The sequence below is a fragment of the Netta rufina genome (genome assembly GCF_964035555.1).
Source record: "Netta rufina genome assembly, chromosome: 16".
Taxonomy (NCBI): domain Eukaryota; kingdom Metazoa; phylum Chordata; class Aves; order Anseriformes; family Anatidae; genus Netta; species Netta rufina.
Genome location: NC_140140.1, coordinates 13,667,917 through 13,686,183, shown reverse-complemented (window position 1 = coordinate 13,686,183; position 18,267 = coordinate 13,667,917). Strand labels below are relative to the sequence as shown.

At 46.6% G+C, this 18,267-nt stretch overlaps 1 protein-coding gene across 1 annotated transcript; it reads right to left on the bottom strand.

The window, feature by feature from the left end:
* Positions 1 to 2,078: 2,078 nt before the first annotated feature.
* SLCO4A1 (solute carrier organic anion transporter family member 4A1) lies at positions 2,079 to 13,582 on the bottom strand (the record flags this gene model as incomplete). The annotated part of the gene is made up of 11 exons (XM_084296648.1): positions 2,079 to 2,228; positions 2,868 to 3,016; positions 3,559 to 3,623; positions 3,933 to 4,099; positions 4,731 to 4,896; positions 5,469 to 5,664; positions 6,350 to 6,504; positions 10,267 to 10,378; positions 10,650 to 10,771; positions 11,584 to 11,674; positions 12,784 to 13,582. The coding sequence occupies 11 exons, from the start codon at positions 13,580 to 13,582 to the stop codon at positions 2,079 to 2,081; spliced, it is 2,172 nt and encodes a 723-aa protein (XP_084152774.1).
* Positions 13,583 to 18,267: the final 4,685 nt, after the last annotated feature.

The following is an 18,267-nucleotide window of genomic DNA, read 5'->3' as shown; positions in this document are numbered from 1 at the left end:
AGCAGGATGGCTGATGGAAAACACACACAGGCACCCTGTGAAATACTCATTGCATTTTTGTGCTTTTTATAGCAATATAGTACTTTATTTGAGACTGGGAAACACATTCTCAAATATTCTGTTTTAAATTAGCTGTACACATACAGAGCCTGCTTATGGAATGGGAGCACCTTGTTACTACTTAAATCCATCAGTCACCAGTCCTACACCACCAAAATAAACACCCCAAAGTTTCCTTTTGCTCTGGAAATAACACATTCAGATAAACCTCATTTTATAAACATAAGAATTACATCACCATACCAATATATATATTTATATATTAAAAAAAAAATCTACCTTCCATAAATACATCATACATAAAATATGTTCCCAAAATACATTCATGCATGTTCCCCTTTTGAGATCCCTGCTTGTACCCCAAACATCTGTAAGCTGGGAAGGGCAATCTCTGGGCAAGGACTGGAGACAGGCTCATGTTTGCAGGTGGCACAAAGACCAGGCTGGGTTGTGAAGAAGCCTTTGGTGTTCGGATGGTGTCGGGGTCAATTCCTGCATCCACGAGGTCTAATTCTGCCCCTCCAGGACAGCAGGGCTCTCCTGCATGCAGTGCTTGCGGGGCCCTTGCTCATGAAACTGCACCAGCTGCCAATGCTTAAGCAGCCAAAGGAAACAAATGCCCATTCCGTGTCTGCTTAGGAAAGCATAAATACACAAAATATACAAATAATTCTAAGTAGCACCTGGCACAAGGTGTTTGCCAGCTTTGCAGCTCAGTAACACACACCCTGTTCCTGTGAATGTGTTTGATTCAATGTAGGACTGCCGGGGCTGGCCACAGCCCTGCCCAGACTTTATCACCCTGGGGCTGTGCCTGGACCTCGTGGCTGTGCGAGTACAGGCAGCTGGGCACCCCTCTCTCCTGGTGGGGCCGTGAGGGAAGCAGGACAACCACCTGCTGGATGCTGAAATTCCACCCTTAACCCCTGGTCAATACTGCAAGTGCACGCTTACAAGCCACTTGGGGAACACTGCCCTCTCTACTTGCAAGCACTGGCCTGGAAACAAGTCAGCATCCCCTTTCCACAAAGCAGGCTGACATTATGGCAAGCTCTCCCCTAGGTTCACAGTCTAGAGAAAAAATAAATTCATTCTGACTTCTCACACGTAGCCAAAACCAGCATCTTTACAGAGCAACTGAAGAGAAGCATTGCATAGATCCGTATCTCACGTCCTCCCGCATCCAACAAACAACAGCAAGAAATGAGTTCAAGTTTTGCACAGGACATTATAAAAGGCATCACCGTTAAACAACACAACAAAAAATGAGGTGTCACCATGGTGTAAACTCTGCGAGGAAACTAGGCAGCAAAGTACAGTGCTCAGCAGCTCTCGGGGACTGCTGCCTGTAGTGTACTGATGCATTTACTAGACAAATCTCACCCCAAACCTATCTCCCATGGCACAGGAATATGAACTTGCATAATTAGATGCTCTGCTCCTGAACAAAAGGGCTGGAGAGCGCCGGCATGAATGACGAGCAATGCTGTGTGTCGTGGGAAGGAAGACAACACTGCCTGGGCTGTCTGCTTTGCATACAGGAGTTCAAGGGCCAGTTGCCCTCTTTGCAATGCAGATTGCAGGACAGCAGGTGTCTTTGCAGGCTTGGAAGGTCTCAACAGAAGTTTTGCTACAGTTGGCTTTATCATTGAGATATGAGGGAACAGATCCTCCGGTGGCTTAAACCCCACGCACTCCATTGGAGTTATTGGTGCCTATTTCCACTCATGGAGAACGTGGTCCTTGCGTGTCACAGACATGGAATAAAGCTACGGTAGCCCTTTCTTTAAATAAAATTAAATAACTGCATATGACATCAGCACACAACTTTGAATGTGCTTCTGCTGTTAAGAAAATAGCAAGCACACCAGTGATTGATTAAATTATTTCTCTTAAACTAAAAAAAAAAAAAAGTGAGAACATTACTAATAATTAAATAATAATAAAAAACCTAGGGACTGTATAATGTCTTCTTTTTATATTTTGACACTGAGAAAGTCACTGGCATGCGTATAGCTTCATATATCCTCTGCTGCAGGAAGAGAAGGTTTGGTTTCCTGGAGGTCACTGTTGCCATTTTCAGATGTGTCCGAGCTGCCCTGAGCTGATTCTGCTGGCGGTGGTTTGTACAGCACACAGGCGACCATAAAGAAAGTTGTCCCAAGCACCTGCAGACACCAAGACACCCCATTACTCCCTGTTCTGCCCCAAAACAAGTGTCCAGTTGTCAGCAGGTGTAAACCAGCAAAGCAAGTGGGAACCAGCAGCGCTTTAGAGAGTGTGAAGGATTTTAGAAACCTCTTTTTCATGGTAACTGCTAAACACAGCTCTCTACATCAAGTGCCTGTCTGGGAGCGGTTAAAATGATGGTTTCCAGCTAATAAATAGGAAACGCACAGCTAAGGTCTCGTATTTTCTAGTGGTGATCAGGGAACGGTTATTTACAGCTGGCCTGCAATGACATTGCTCACTCTCACTAACACACTGTCGTCTTACATTTTATTCCATTTCAAGCAAAAATCACTTCAGTAACTGTTGGGAGAAGAGGGGATTTTTCTTACAGTGTAACAGAAGCTGTAAGCCTGGAAAGTAATGGGATTTTAAGAGAATGATGGTGCCTGGAGCACCATTACCTGGCAAGAAGCAAATGGAGCTTTTGCCCTCACTGAGAACATTTCATGTCTTAAGGTCTAATTTGGGTTTGGAGGAGGCAGATCGGCATAACACGAGTTTGTAAAACTGTCTCCCAGTGCAAACTGCTGCCTCCTAAAGAACTGCTTGATTGAAGAGCGAAACACCAGCCTCACCTTGTAGACCAGCCCAGTGATCAGGGTGTAGAGGCTCATGGCTGAGTTCTCGTAAACGTAGCAAGAGCCTTGCTCGCCGCACTGGTCCTGCCAGAGCAGGCAGGATTTATCGATCATCGACCCAAAGGCAATGGGGCCGGGGACGCTTCCTGCGGGAAGACAAAGCAGACCTGCAGTTAGGGCAGGACCTATGCACTCGCAAGATGCTTTGGGACTACACTTGCAGGAACGCATCAGGCACTGGGGTTACCGTGATTAAGCAAAGCCACCCTGCAAAATCCAGAGCTGTGCCCAGAGCAACAAGGCACCCAAACCATGCTGAATTTAAAAAAACACTGAGAGTCCAGCGTGTTGTCTTTTGACTCTGGCCTGTTTACTGCACAAGCACCAAAAGACATACACAGGGGCTTCAACGCCCCTTTTTTCTTATAATTAGGACTTGTTGTCAGGATATTGCTCCTCTGCCCCATCTGCGCCATGTTACACAACCCTTCATTCATTTTTCAAACTCTATGCAAACAGAATTAGATTTTTTTCTTGCAAACAAGGGAAAGCATCCTCCTTTCACCATCCCGCGTCCTGCCCCCTTCTCTTCCAACCCAACTTGTTTTGTTCTTAGGTAAAACACTGTGGTGCATGCTCTGCACAGCCAGCAGAGCATGAGGACACACAAAGTCACTTTGTACTATACCTAGTGTTCGTACGACGATCCACTGGATCCCGAGTGCAAATGACCTTTGCCTGTCAGGGACACACCTGGGGAAGAAGAAGGGGATGTTCAGCAGCGCTGCCAGGCTGCACAGCACCTCCCTGCATGCCAAGCTTTGTCCCAGTGCAATGTCCACCCTTGATGCTGCAAACTGAGGGACACACACACACCCATGCCTGATGTCAGAGGAAAGAGCTGCCACTGATAAGATTTGCTCTCCCAGCTAGACAGTGAAGGGAATTAGTCCCTCTCTTTCCAGGCTGGTGGTTCCTGTTGCACTTTCCCTAGGGCTCGAGCCCTGGGATAAAAAGGAGATGGAGGTATTTGGGGCTTCTTGCAGAGGACCCTGTGCTTACCGCAGAGTCGCAGTCAGGGCAGGAATGCTGCTCAGGAAGGTGAAGAGGATCACTATGAACATGAAGAAGAGGAGCAGGGTCCTTTTCTCACAAGAGGAGGTGCATTTGCCTGCCTCTGCCTCACCAGGGAAGGTATTTTTCTCAATACAGCTACACTCCTTATAGACCTGGGAAAGAAATGCTGGTGAGTTGTTTGCTAGGAAGAGCAGTGACAGTCGGAGCTGGGCTTTAAAAAGAAATAAATTCAAAGAGGGCAGAAAACAGCTGTTTTTTCTCCCCGAGCAGAGTGAAGCAGAAATCCAGCTGCATTCTTGACACACACGTTTCAAAACAGATTATTAAATAAGAGAAACGAACTTTGCCAGGCAGCCCTTGAGCACCGTATGTCATCATTACCCATTTGAGCCTTTGCCTGTGTCTATGAGCAGCATGCTGGAAGGATGAGGAGGTGCATCATATGCACTGAAGACCCAAAAGAAGCCCCATAAGCACTGGCACAAGAATCAGGTGCCGACTGAGTTCCTGAGCCTGCCTTGGTGATATCCTATGCATTTCAGTGCAGTTTGACCCAGAATGAGGCAAAATCAAAGTTGGGCACTTTGAGGGGAGCACTTTGAGCGTGGCCTCAGTGTACTTTCTACCCTCCTCCCAGGTGGTGCCTGAAAGCATCCTACACCTGCTGCAGGTTGTCACCAACTTGCACCAAAGGCCAGACCTGCAGATGCTTTTTCAGAGCCAGCCAAACCACTTGATATAAGATGCCACTGTGTTGTTAATGCATGGTGCTTTGGGACGTACCTTCTTGCCATTCCTGAGTTTCTCAGACACTCTTTCACACCCGGCGTGGCAAGGAGAATAATACGTAAGGTTATTGCTTCCGCAGACAGGGCTGTAGGTCTCCCGCAGGCAGCCACACGCGGCGTTGCACGGTGCTGTCAAGTTAACGCAGCCACCAGACAGAACACTAGAGGAAACACAGGAGTAGTCACTGGGGAGCCCCTGAATGGTTTTCCAAAGGAAATGTGGAAGAGTAAGAGAAGGAGAAGAGGGGATGGTAGGAGATGCACAGGATCCCCAGAGAGTACAATGCCAGGCTTGGGAAAGGTCTCAGCTCAGCTCACCTACTTTTAACCATGAAACAGAAATTGTGCCTTGAGCTACAAAGGATGTTTAAATGACCAGCTCATGGGGACACTTCTCCATTTGGATAGGAGATCCCCACTTTTAGTCTAAATGAGTAACCCCCAATATTTGTACAGCCACTGGACAGAGGAGGACCCTGTGAAGGCAGCTGGAGAGTGGAGTGACACACACTTGGTGATGATCCCTTCCAGCAGGAGCCTTTTCCATAAACTCTATTAAACAAAAAAAATCAGGCATCTGCATTCTGGGGACATGGCTCTCACCTTCATCACCTTCCTGTAAGACTGACTGGACATTATCTTCCATCTCCAGCACTAACAGATGTCCAACATCAGCACCATGTATTTGTAGTTACCCTTATTGCAGTACAAGACATGGGATCATCGTTATTACCTTTCTGTGTATGCATGGGTTACTCCTGCCATCGGCACATTAGGGCAACGAATGAAAAAAACGAAAATAGCCATCAGACTTGTCAATGTGCAAAGCAAACACAATTTGATGATTCCTGAGCAGCGGAGTTTAAATTTATTCACAAGGAATCCTCCCAGGAACGTGCCTCCCCCTCCAGCCGGCACAACCAGATAACCTGAAAAAGGGAGAGAAAAAAAAAAAAAAGAAAAAGGTTAGAAACAACAGCAAGGAGTTTCTGTGTCTGAATACATGAAGTGCAGTGTATCTGCATGAGAATAACCCTTTGGTTGCTGTGTTGCTTTTTGGTAGGAGTTCAGTGGACTCTGCTTCAATAGGTGGTCCTCCACAGCAGCCAGGTAACATGGCATGAACCTGGTTGGGCAATTTCTTCTCCCCAGAGATCTCAAAGCAGATTGTTTTAGGAGCATATCATGAGTATTAATGCCTGTTGGACCCCACAGAACTCAGATTAAACTTTTTAAGTCTGGGACATGAGAATTAAGTGAGGCTCTTCCCATTGACAAAGTGTCTGCAATTCAGACATTTCTTGTTCGAAGTTGTTATCATGTTTTCTGGTAATGCCCAAGAAGGAACAGACTACAGTTATTTTCCTTTCCTCTAGAGGGTAACAGATGGCTGCAGGAGCAACACATTTCTTACTGATGTATGTAGATGGAGTTCTGAAAACACATTCGGTACAGATGTGCTGATAGGAAACGATCCTGACTATCTAATAGCTGAGGATGATAACGTTTCTGTAAATGAACAGCAACGCAGGTTTGTCTCATTCTACATGAGCTACAGTCCTCTTGTATTCGTAGGAGAACAGCAAAAAATGTTGCAAAACCAGGTTTCCTTACCAAAAAGGGTAGCAGCTTCAGAGGCACTTAAACTGAACTGAGACTCCAGGAACTTGGGTCCAAAGGTGGACATCCCAGCAATGAGCGTGGCTTCAGTTGCTCCCGCTAAGCAGAGGAAGATGAAGGTGGGGTTCTTCAGAAGCAGCAGTACTGATCTGGGAAGGATAAATATACTGGGATTGAGTCACTGTGGCACATTTCAGTTTCAGGTGTGTTCAAGTATCTTCCATTCCTAAGTGGAAGGACTCTATTTGTCACCAAATCTCAGTCATTCCAAGGTTGTATTTGTTCCTGATGGCACTTAAAATGGGATTCTTGACTCAAACAGTCAAGAGCAAGGAACAAAGTTGTGTTATATACATGTACACATGCTCCTCACGTGCACCCATGTTCTCATGAGAATAACTACCACTTATAACCATGGATGTTTTGCAGCTTATGGGAAATACCAAGCAAGCCTTTCTGTATGGAGGAAGCACCTCCAATATACCTGATATCCCACTGGAAAACAGAAATTAATCTTTCTCCCGCAACCTAAGCATAGTTTTACATGTAGATTAACATGTAAGTTAAGCAAATACATTTTATTTTTGACCCACTGGGATTTAGGAAAGAGCAATAGATATTCCTGAAAAAATGCCATGTGTCATTTATATGCAGAAAGATGATCCAGCAACAATTGCATCTCCGAGACACAGAAATGCCCTCAGGCACAAGGGATGGTCCCAATTATCTCCCACTATCTCGGATATTGGACTAAGAGGGCTGACACTGCTTTGCAGGGAGCATTTTGTAACAAGTTTGAAATTCTGCCACGTAGGTTCCCCTAGGTTTAGCCTGGACCTATAGAAAATCACTATTTTGGGGCCTGGCATGTCCTGCAGTGACAGAAGCAACTGGGACACAGTGGGATGGCTCATTGAATTGAAAGGCACTGACAGTCAACAGCTACAGCTTGGGCAGAAATGTGAAAAAGAAGAAAAATCTACTGAATTATGATGAAATGTGAGAGTGTGAGGCTCAGCATCAGATACACCAGGAATTTAGAGTGATTTTAGCCATGTGAAGCAGACAACTTCATTATAGCAAAAGAACAAAGAGCTTGAAAGACAGAAATACCACAGATTCTTACACTTTGATTTCAGAGGGCTTTATAATAACCATTGTCTAGCTGTTGGGATTAGCTTAATTTACTAACCTATTTTCCAGGAACAGTCTTTTCAACTTGGAAGAACGAAGCCTAATCTCTTAGCTAGGAAACAGTCCTTGTGGGCCTTGTGACTAATGTTGAAATCTTACAATGCCTTCACCTCTCCCAGTTCAAGAGAAAAGAGAAGAGTTGTTCCTGGCACTAGCATTACTTTGTGTTTGTCAGACAAAGGCTGCAGGTAGGAAAATGCAGAGGAACAACTTTCAGCACTAATAGTAAGGGCATGTGTCATTCCTTGTTTGCAGACTGAAGATGTAGTTGTGAGAAGCTAACGCGTATAAAACCTCAAGTCAACACAGATCTTTTCATTGCTGCCAGCAGGACTTTAATCACACCCAGAAACCACATAACTCTCCAGAAGTCTTGGCTGTCCTCGGTTCTTGCAGCCAAAGGGATTTCGGGGAGCTCAGCATTGCCAGGAGAGGAATCCTACCACATCTAAAAGCCTTATCCTACAAGCCTTTACTCACACAGGCACACGTGGGCACTTTTTCCTCTTTTAATAGTCCTACTGAGGAAGCTGGGAGCTTGTCTGAGGAACACTTGCATGCCCAGGACAAGAGGCTGCCAGGCTGTAACAGCGCAGTGCTACGTGCTAACGAGTCAATAGTGACAGATGGCTACTTGTGCAATCTTGCAGCCCATGAATGGGGATTTTTTTCAGCATGCAAAAATGACACCTGCTGTAACCACCACCAAGGGAATGGAAGGCAGTATTCCCGTCCTGGAGGAATGCAAAACATCCTCCCCTCACAACACACACAAACTGTAGTAAAGCTGTGACACACACAACAGCCCCACCCTGCCAAGTAATCCGAGAGGGACAAATGAAGTATTGACCATTGTATTTTTTTCCCGAAGATGTGGGCTTGGCAGATCAAACGTGCAGCTAGTAAGGAGCAAGCCTCCTGTCCTGTTTTTGCACAGCTCTACGTGTCTTTTCTTTGAGCCTGCACTGACATCAGAGGATATTTCATGTGAGAAATCATATGGAAGCAGAGGAAGGAAAATGCTATTTTATCAGGCCTTTTCAACCCAAGAATTAAGACAGAAATCTCTTCAGGGCAGAGGCTTAAGCTGTCTGGGCTGCATTCCTGTACACTCCTGCTTTTAGGTAGCACTGTGAAAACAGTAACTCAGTAAGCTCTCTTAGAAAAGAGCTGATAGCATGGAATAGTATTTTATTTATCAGCATTTCTGCTTATCTTTGGGGGACTCTTACTGTCCGTACTGTGAGGAAAAGTGTAGATCCCTCATGGAAACAAAAGCAACAGTGTTGTCCCTTGGCCTTGCTCTCCACACGTACCCGAGAGCTGCACACAGATGCGGTCTCCTCTTTAATGCAAGTCTCTGGAACAGCCAGCCTTGAAGGCACTTCCCTTTAATAATCAAAACCAGGGAAGCCAGGAGTCTGCTGGGTTTTTGCTTTCAAAAGGGAAGAACTTTCTGATGTTTTAAAACAATGACAACCACACTAAAATCTGGACTGATCTGAATGGCCTGAGGTGAGCAGAGCTGCCTGCCTTCAGTACCCATTCCTCAGGAACAAGAGGCAAAGGAAGATGCTCCCAGAGCAGGACACCTCTACCTATTGCTTTCACTGAGACTGCTTTCACTGAGAAATAGGGGGAGTTTTGTTCAAGATAAGCAAGAGAAGCATAAAACACTGAACTTCATTCCTCTCTGCTGCACAGTTTGTGTTGGTTTTAGTCATAACCTCATTATCATTTAAATGCAGGTTTGAATTTAATTTCCGTGTGTAGAGTAAGTCGTGACCTCGGCAAATGGCACCCAGTCAAGAATGTCATTTAATAACAGAATTGAAATCTGTTCAATGTAATATTCTTCACAAAGCTGCCTTAACCCCTGGTAAACCACTCATGACGTCCCCTATGTTTTCTAACTCCTCCTTGCTCCATGAGCTGACACTCCAGGGATGGACGGCAGCTGAGCACTCCTGCACCGAGCACCAAGGCAGGTGCAAGTGTGCTCGCCCACGCAATGGGGCCAAGCAGCGGCCCCGGGATTACGTGCACTGCTGTACCACTGCCATGCAGGGGAGGTAAGAGTAGGAACACAAAAACGGGGCTGGAAGATGCAAAAACACACACACACACCAAAAAAAAAAAAAAAAAAAAAAAAGTAGGGGGGGAATGAAGGATAAAACAGAACAGGAACTGAAAACTACTGTGAAGGATATTGTGTTCCCTGAATTTGGAATGGAGCAATAGGAGTTTTTTGTTTTGTTTTGTTTTTGTTTCCTCTCTTTTCTCATTAAAAAAACAAAACAAGAGTCTAACATGAGACGACAACAGAGGAAAGGAAGGAAAGCGCAGAGCAGACATTGCACAATGCCCAGCTGGGACAGGTGAAGCCAGACATGAGCAGACAGGAAGAAATGAAATATGAAATAATGCCACTGAGAGAATGAAATGGCAGTGCTGGTACATTTCACATCACCTGAAGACTGGCACTGAGCCACTCTTGGTTAAATTCAGTGCATTGCACGTGCCCTCATGTGGTTCACACATGGCCATGACCTTCTGCAAACTGGAGACAGGACTGGACCCTCACCCCTGGTCTCCCAAATCATCCCCAGCATGGTTTCTACTTCACCCATTTGCCCAGTTTGAACCTGAGAGGAGCTGACCACCTCTATCCAAAGGATCTGTCTCCCTGAACATCCCTCCTGGGGCATTTTTCTCACCGAGGTAGATCTTTAACTGTTTTCCCAAAGTCTGGATCTGATGCTTTTTTGTGGCTCCCATCCTTCAGCTGATGAGCCTCCGACACCCTCATAACAATATAGCGCTGGGATCCTGCAAACAAGAGGGAAATAGAAACAAAGAGCACGTGAGATGCTACCAAAACAGGGAATTTGCAGGAGGCAAAAACAACACAACACTCTCCACCATCCCCAGCTGCTTGGCTCCAAGAGAAGAGCAGGGAAATAAGCAGCTGGAGAACCAAGGGGTGCAAATAATATTTTAATTACAATTTTAACACTGGAAACTTGTTCCCCACCACTGCCCTGGTGTCTCCAGCTATAGGAGGATGCAAGCACAGCTCCAGCCTCGTGGTGCCATGTACCTGGGAGGCGCTGGGGGTAGCCCAGGATGGGGATGGAGATGAGGAGTGAGGCTGCTCCGGCCCCCAGGAAGCCGATCCACCATGCCCCCACCCACAGCGTGTTTTCTGGGGAGATGTCAGTCCTGTAAGACACAAACCCAAAACGACACAAGGGAGAGAGGCGGTGGTTTGAAACGGAGGGGGAAAGTCGGGCACTGCTCTCACTAAAGCTGGCAGGGCCTGGAGGACACGGGGGGGGGACATCAGTGAAGGAAACCACCTCTCCCACCATCCATCCTGCCACAGCACACACTGCCTCCTTACTTGAGAGCACAGCACTTAATGAGCCGAGGAAACTACATCGTTTAATTCTCTTTTAATCTCTAGCTTGCATGTTCACCTCTTCCCATTTCATTTGTGCTTTGGGGGTGGCTGTGATCCTTGCTCCATCCCAGAGCCACCCTTTCTGTGAGAAAGCTGGAGGAAATAACCCATTCCTTCCCAAGAAACCCGCTCCCCCCTTTTATCCCGTTCATCTGCCAAAAAGCCTGTAAGGTAACAGGGGATACAATAAATTAGAAACACTAAAAAGCGAGGAGGGACCAGGAGTTGTGGCTGGATAACTGTGAGGAAAAGCAGCAGTGCTGGCAGCGGTGCCTGATCAGGGAACTCATTCAAAAAATTCACCTGCTGCTCCTGGCCTCATTAGAGCAGGCAGTGCAGCATGAGGAAGGATTTAGGCTGACAGGTTTGTGAACAAATTTCTTCCAGTGACAACATTAATGCAAGCAATCATTCCAGCCTCGGCCCCCCTGCAGAAACGTTACTGAACATGGCAGGCACGTTTCCACCCAGCCACCAGGTCGTTTTTCTGGATTTTTATTTTTTTTTTTTAACCCCAAAGGAAACATACAGCATTAAGGAAAAGGAACAAGATTATTTTTTAACAACTTACTCTCTGTGTATTTCAGTATAAATATTTAGAAACATTCCTCCTACCAGATAACCCGCTGCAGGCCCAAGGATTGCAGCAGTGTAGAAAACAGCTGAAAGGGAAAACAAGCCGTGTTAGAGAACCTGCAGCACTTCTGTGGATGTGCTGCTGATGGGGAGCTCTAATGCCCATGACTTCAACTCCAGGTACACACAGACCACCACGGAGTGACTTTTGGTATCTCCTGAGGTTCAAAAGGACACCGAGGTGGAAAATACCGTGCGTGGCTGGCTCTAGCTGTGAGAGACACAAAGCCAGAGAGCTGCGGCAAGTTTAATCTCCCTCTTGTGCCCCAGAGAAACTTCTGCATCCAACCAGGGAATGTTTATAGCATGGGGTACACAAAACTGGCTCAGGGGACAAAACCTATCCATGTGGTTACTGTTTTCTTATTTACCAGGGGTGCATCTGACCCTGCCGTCACATCCTCACTGCTGTTGCAATGAGCAGAGGCGCTGCCTTGGCACTGACAATGCACAACCTCTACATGATGTGTTGCAGCACTGCCATTTATTGTGGTTTGCTGCCATGGAAAGTTCACTGGCTTATCAATCCCAGCCCTGTCCCTGCCTCCTCTCCCTGCAGCCTTCTGATATAACCATACAGGTGACCAAAGGCCAGGGCTGCAGGATGGGCCTTCCCCTGGTGGGGAAAGGTCAGTCCTGTCACCAGTTTCACCAAGTAGGCTGGAGCAGACGGGTGAACTGAGCCCCAACCTCTCAGTGAAGCTGTGCCGTACTTTGCACCAGCAGCATCTGAGCAAACATCCCTCCTGTGCTATGGCACTAATGGGGCACCGCCTCGCATCGACAGGGTACGGCCTCATGGTCTTTGGCCGCACTAAGCTTAAAGTTGGTGCCATGCACACACCAGAGGGCTGTCCCCAGCTGACTCCCATGCTGGGGACAGAGACACCTCCTGGCCTGCAGGAGCGAAAATGCCCAGCTGCACTTGCAGGCCCTGCCTGCCAATAACTGCAAGGGGGGAAAAAAAAATCATCAAAACCTCCCAAACAGCTGCTGCTGCTTCTCTCCGATTATCATCTTGTCTGTCATCAGGAACAAAAGGCTTGGAGGAACTCTCGGAAAAGCGCTCAGGGCTGCCTCGTCGGTGCCAAGGCAGATGGGCTGGGTCCCCCTCCTACCCCCCGAGGCCACTCACCAATGTACACAGGGGAGTAGTTGGTCTTGACATTCTCATCTAAATAGGTGACGCCGAGTGTGTAGAGCGGCGTGGCTCCCATCCCGTGCAGGAACTGCCCCAGCATGAAGACGAACCTGTAGCTGGAGAGGCTGGAGGTGGCTGGGGCGCACGACTGGCTCTGGTTCGCCGCGCAGACACCCACATCGGCCGATGAGTGCACCTTGTACAGGCCCGTGGTGAAGTGGGGCAGGGCGAAGACCAAGGAGCCCAGGCCCATCACCATCACACCCCAGCCCAGCCACCGCGGCTTGTGGCCGTTCCCCCCGAAATAGCTGACAAAGGTGAGGCAGAGGCAGGCCGCGATGTCGTAGGAGCTGGCGATCAGCCCGCTCTGGTAGCTGCGGAGGTCGAAGCGGCGCTCGATGGAGGTGATGACCGTGTTGATGAAGCCATTCACCGTCATGCCTTGCAGGAAGGAGGCCACGCAGAGGAAGAACAAGACGCCCTTGGAGGTGTTGAAGAGCTGCAAGCAGCCAGGCGTAAACCCCCCCCAGCCACACGCCAGCTCCTTTCCATCAGTCGAGACATATTTAATCCCCTCACCAAACCGGGTGCTGTCCCTGGCCTCGCAGAGGGGCTGGGCGCAGGACTCGGCGGGGCTGGGGGTGCCGCAGCACCCCGTGCCATTGCTCAGCGGCGTGCCCCCAGGGGTGTCGAAGGCTGCACTGTCCTCGCCCGAGGGAGACGGGCTGGGGAAGATGATCGCCTGAGGGAAGTGGAAGCCATTCTCTCCCGTTAAGCTAGGGGGCTTGGCCATGAACGGCACAGCACGGCCAGGTGCAGTTGTGGCAGGGGTGGCTTTGTGGGGTGCCGAGGATGTGCCTACTTGGGGGCTGCGATTTTTGGTGCATACATCAGATGGTGAAGGTTTGAGCCAGGACCATTGCAACCTGCGAAAAAAAGAAGTTTTACACACACTTTTGAATATAACCATAGCAAAACCCATAATTATTTTTCTTTTTGTAGGATACTTATTCTTTCTGTACTGCATTTTGCTGTGCAGGGCAGCTGGACATGTGCCCTCCACCACAGTGTGCTTGTACGTCAGGTACTGGGGCACCACTAATAGTACAGAAAAGAACATTACCTTCAAGAGTATTAAAAAAACAAAAAACAAACACACACCACGCAAAACAACCACACTAAAGGCAGTCTCCCTGCCTGTTGAAGCACCTTATCCTTTCCTAAGAGAAGAGCTGACCCTTCCCCTGCTAGGCACAGCCTCTTTTATTTCCCTTTCTCCTGCAGAGAACAGTGTGGAAAGCTTCACATTTCCCACTGTTAAAAGTCCTTTGCTCTCTTTCACTCCATGCTTATAACAGTTTATAACTATCCTGAGAAGTTTCCACAGTTAGACTGATTTTATTCCAGGTCCTCAGATCTGTTTACAACTATTAAGTAAAATCCTTTCTATAACTAATTAGACTACATGCCATTGCAGAGCAAGCTGCAGGGCCCAGGCTCTAACCTGATTATTGCTGCAGACTGCCTTCTTTCAAGCAGTTCCTGTGCTGAGCTGTCCTAGCATCTCAGCACCTCATCATGGAAGAAAAAAAAATATGTATTTTTTTAATTGTTTTTATCATTTATAGTTCAGCCAATGCATTTAAGTTCTCCTTTGAATGCTGGTCTCAAATATGCAACAAATGCTAGACAAGAACTACATTATTACAGGTTATTTTCAAAGCATCCCATTTTCCCAATTATTGTTTTTAATATTTGTTCAAGAGGCTCCTGTAAAAATACTCCTTTTCAGCTTGCAACCATAGCCCATCAATAGGGTTATGGGAGAAAATGGGAGGCTGTTTTCCCAATAAAATGAACCATGTTCTGATTGCTGTAACCTGGGAATATTTCAGCCTTTGGCAAATAAACCAATACTCATCTGTGCATTGCTGCAAATTTTATTGATATTTCCTTTGTAGATTATGGATTGCATGAGTGCTGATGTGCTTCCCTATACTGGTGGTTCCTGAAGGCACTGGAGCATGGGAATTGCAGAATTTGATGCTTAGAAGACCCTAGGGATTCTGCTTCCATCCCAGAAGGGGAGAGGACATACCACATATGTAAGCGTATGACTTGAAAGATGCAGGTCAGTAGTGCTCCAACTGCACCGGTCCTTAAGATAAGTTTAGCAAATGAGAGACAGAATCACAGAATCACAGAATTTTCTAGGTTGGAAGAGACCTCAAGATCATCGAGTCCAACCTCTGACCTAATGCTAACAGTCCCCACTAAACCATTTCCCTAAGCTCTACATCTAAACGTCTTTTGAAGACTTCCAGGGATGGTGACTCCACCACTTCCCTGGGCAGCCTGTTCCAGTGCCTCACAAAGACAGCCAGCAGCACATGCGACCTTTCATTTGCAAATAATTCTGTAATCTTAATGATCCTGTCTGGGGACCAGAGTGCACAGAATATGGTGGGGGCCCGATTTTAGCAGGAATTTGCTGATAACACAGAGGCAGTGTGCCAAGAAACACACTTGCAGCCACGCCTGTGCCCAGTGTTCTGTGGGTGTTGTCAGCGCAGAAACCTCCACTGTTAACATGGGGAAATGCAAAAACTATTTTTACTCTATTTAAACCAAGAAGGGATTACTGGATATTGGATCAGGCTTTAAGGAGCAGAACTGGTTGTCTTACCCCAGTGTGAATCAACAGAGGCTCCCGCAAGGCAGCTGACTGACATCAGCTGCACGCTTCCCCACGTCACACACATTTGACTTAATGTTTGAATGCACTCATAAAGAAGGCTACTGAGCTGGGGACTGATTTTGCTAGCACTGATTTCAGTAGATAAAAAAATGCCCATCTCAGTTAGTTAAATTATGCAACTGAGCTGCCAAAGTGGCACACCTTCCCCCAGGGGAACTGCTCGTACTGCCTCTATCAGCACCGGGATGTCTCCATCAGTAGGTTTTTCATGAGTCAGGAAAAAGATTATCACTTTGTGTTACAGTTTTCCCATCCTTGAAGCAGCAGGAGCCTTGCCACTGGATCCAAGTGATTGCAGCATCCTCCCCCTCGACTTTTGTTACTCTTAATCCTGCTTAGTTACCAGTGAACATGGGGTTTTTCAAGAAAGCAACAAATCTTTCCCCAAGGCAGCAGATGTCTCCCCCCACTCCCAAAAGCCCCACACTGCCCCCAGGCCCACGTCCTGGCCCCCTCCTCCTGGAGCAGCACTGCCAGGCTGCACCCAGATGCTCTGGGCAGCAAGCCCGATTGCTACCCGCTGCTCTCCACCAAGCTGCTTGTTATCTCTCCAAGTGTTTCCAAACTGGAACTGACACATTCACTGGGAAGATTAGCTTCCACGTAAGCCATATGCCACTTTAGAGGACAAAAATATAATTTTTAGGAAAAAAAATAAAAAATAAAAATAAAACACAACAACAAATCAACCAGCTACGTGCACTTCCTAATCATTTTTTATTCATCTGAGCCATCCATCTATTGCTTCTCATTCATCTCTGTTTTTAATGACTCAGATGGTGAGGTCTTGCTTCCTTTGAACCAGGCCCAATGCTATTATTTCTATAGATTTATTCATTTCACTGCAAGAGTTTAACTCCTTTTTTTTTTTTTTTTTGAAGATGCACAGCTTGTTCCAGACAGTCAACACTACCGAGTCAACACAGCAGAAGGAGCAAGGCAATGAAAACGTGATTTGTATTTCATGGTGAAAGTTGTAAATGTCCCCACGTCACCAATATTTACTATTAAATCAATAGCAAAACTTTCAACCTTTTATCAGGTGATGATTTAGAAAGTCACAGGACGGATAAAAAATATGTTGTGTCTCTGCTGAGACCTGTGATTAGATTAATGTTACTTATTAACTCCTAACTGATATGCAGAATAATCCCATTTCCCCAAGAATGCCCAATAGTAGTTAATTTTCCCTTTCACTCTATGATTTTTAACTTTCACAGCATATTGACGTGGCAAATAACATCTACTCATAATATCTGCTTCCCATAGCCAAGCACAGTTTACGGGCAGACTTAATCAGTTCTTCATTCCTATGGCATGTATGGAGATACTTGCTAAGGTAATGGGAATGGGGGAAAAAATGAAATATAATGTGAACTGGAGGGGAGCAGCCCCATAAAATGCTCAGAGTTATTCTCTCTGATATCTGCAAGAGAGCCTGACCTTGCTGTATGGACAGCCTGGTTTGGGAGTGCCCCGATCCCAAAGGATCCCAGGCTCGGCTGTTAGCCCAGCCAGGGACAAAGTCATCTACTCAATTTCTCTTAGTAACACCTACTGGATTTTTCTCGGGCAGTTTTGCTTGGAGGATTATCAGTATTACTTCTGCTGCAGCTGATGAACACCGCATGGATCAAGCATAATCCACTCACTGGTTTACGAGGGGAAAGCCTCCCAGAAGCGTGACAAATCCACGCTGCGGTCCCGTGAATGGGGCTCGTCCTCCAAGTGCTGCTTGAGCTGGAAGGGAGAGAACAGACAGCGTGAGGTGACTGGGCTGTTCTTTGGGGATACAACACCGATTTTTTTTCCTAGCAGCCAGGCTTTTACGAAGCTCCGCAAGGATGTGAAAACTGCCTTTTTTTCACGTGCTTTTGCAACGTGTCCCTTTGGTTCAGCAATATGGGGGAGACTGCTATTGCCAGGAGCAGCCCCTTTGTAAGCAATGGCTATAGGAACAGCACCTTCCTGCACACACACAAGTGTTTCAGGAAGGAGAAATGCACCTAAAGAGCACCCAGTACTAAATATCTGAATAAATAAATATCTAAACAAATATCTAAAGCTGTGCTCGCCACCAGTGACAGTGCTGTGGCTGCACCAGAGGTGTGCTTTCAGTCCCTCTGGGGTCTGAGGCATGGAACACAGCAGCAGAAGCTGGCTTTATATTATCACATGAGCAAGGACACATTTATAATTAAATAACTCCTAAATAGTAAAGCTTAGCACTCCCCAAATCCTTTCTTTGCCAAGCACTCTTCCACTCACTGGCAAATTAGTGCAATAATACGCAAGAAATCAGGAAGGTGGCTTTGATAATTTTCAATTAGCTGCCTGAAAATGCTTTGAAGATAAATCTAGCCAGATTTTCTCAGCTTACTTATTTGTTCCAGCTTATCTGTGCAAATGCAATTGGCTGCAGCTGCCTTCGACCATCTTTAAAAACTTGCAATGCCAATACACAAAGCAGATTTAACCAGGCAACTATATTCTGCTTCAGCCAAGATTAGCCAGACAAAAGGCTGTTTTATGCTGTAAATCCTAACTCCCTCTCTCTCACATCACTCTAGCTTTAATGTCTTTTTTCCTTCCTGTAAGCTTGATCAATGACTAGAAGGTTTCCATGCTAGTACCATACGGTTTTCACCTGCTCATGGAGCCAGGTGTTCCTGCAGCTCTCACAACACAGATACGACACTGACATTTTCCTTACACATAGC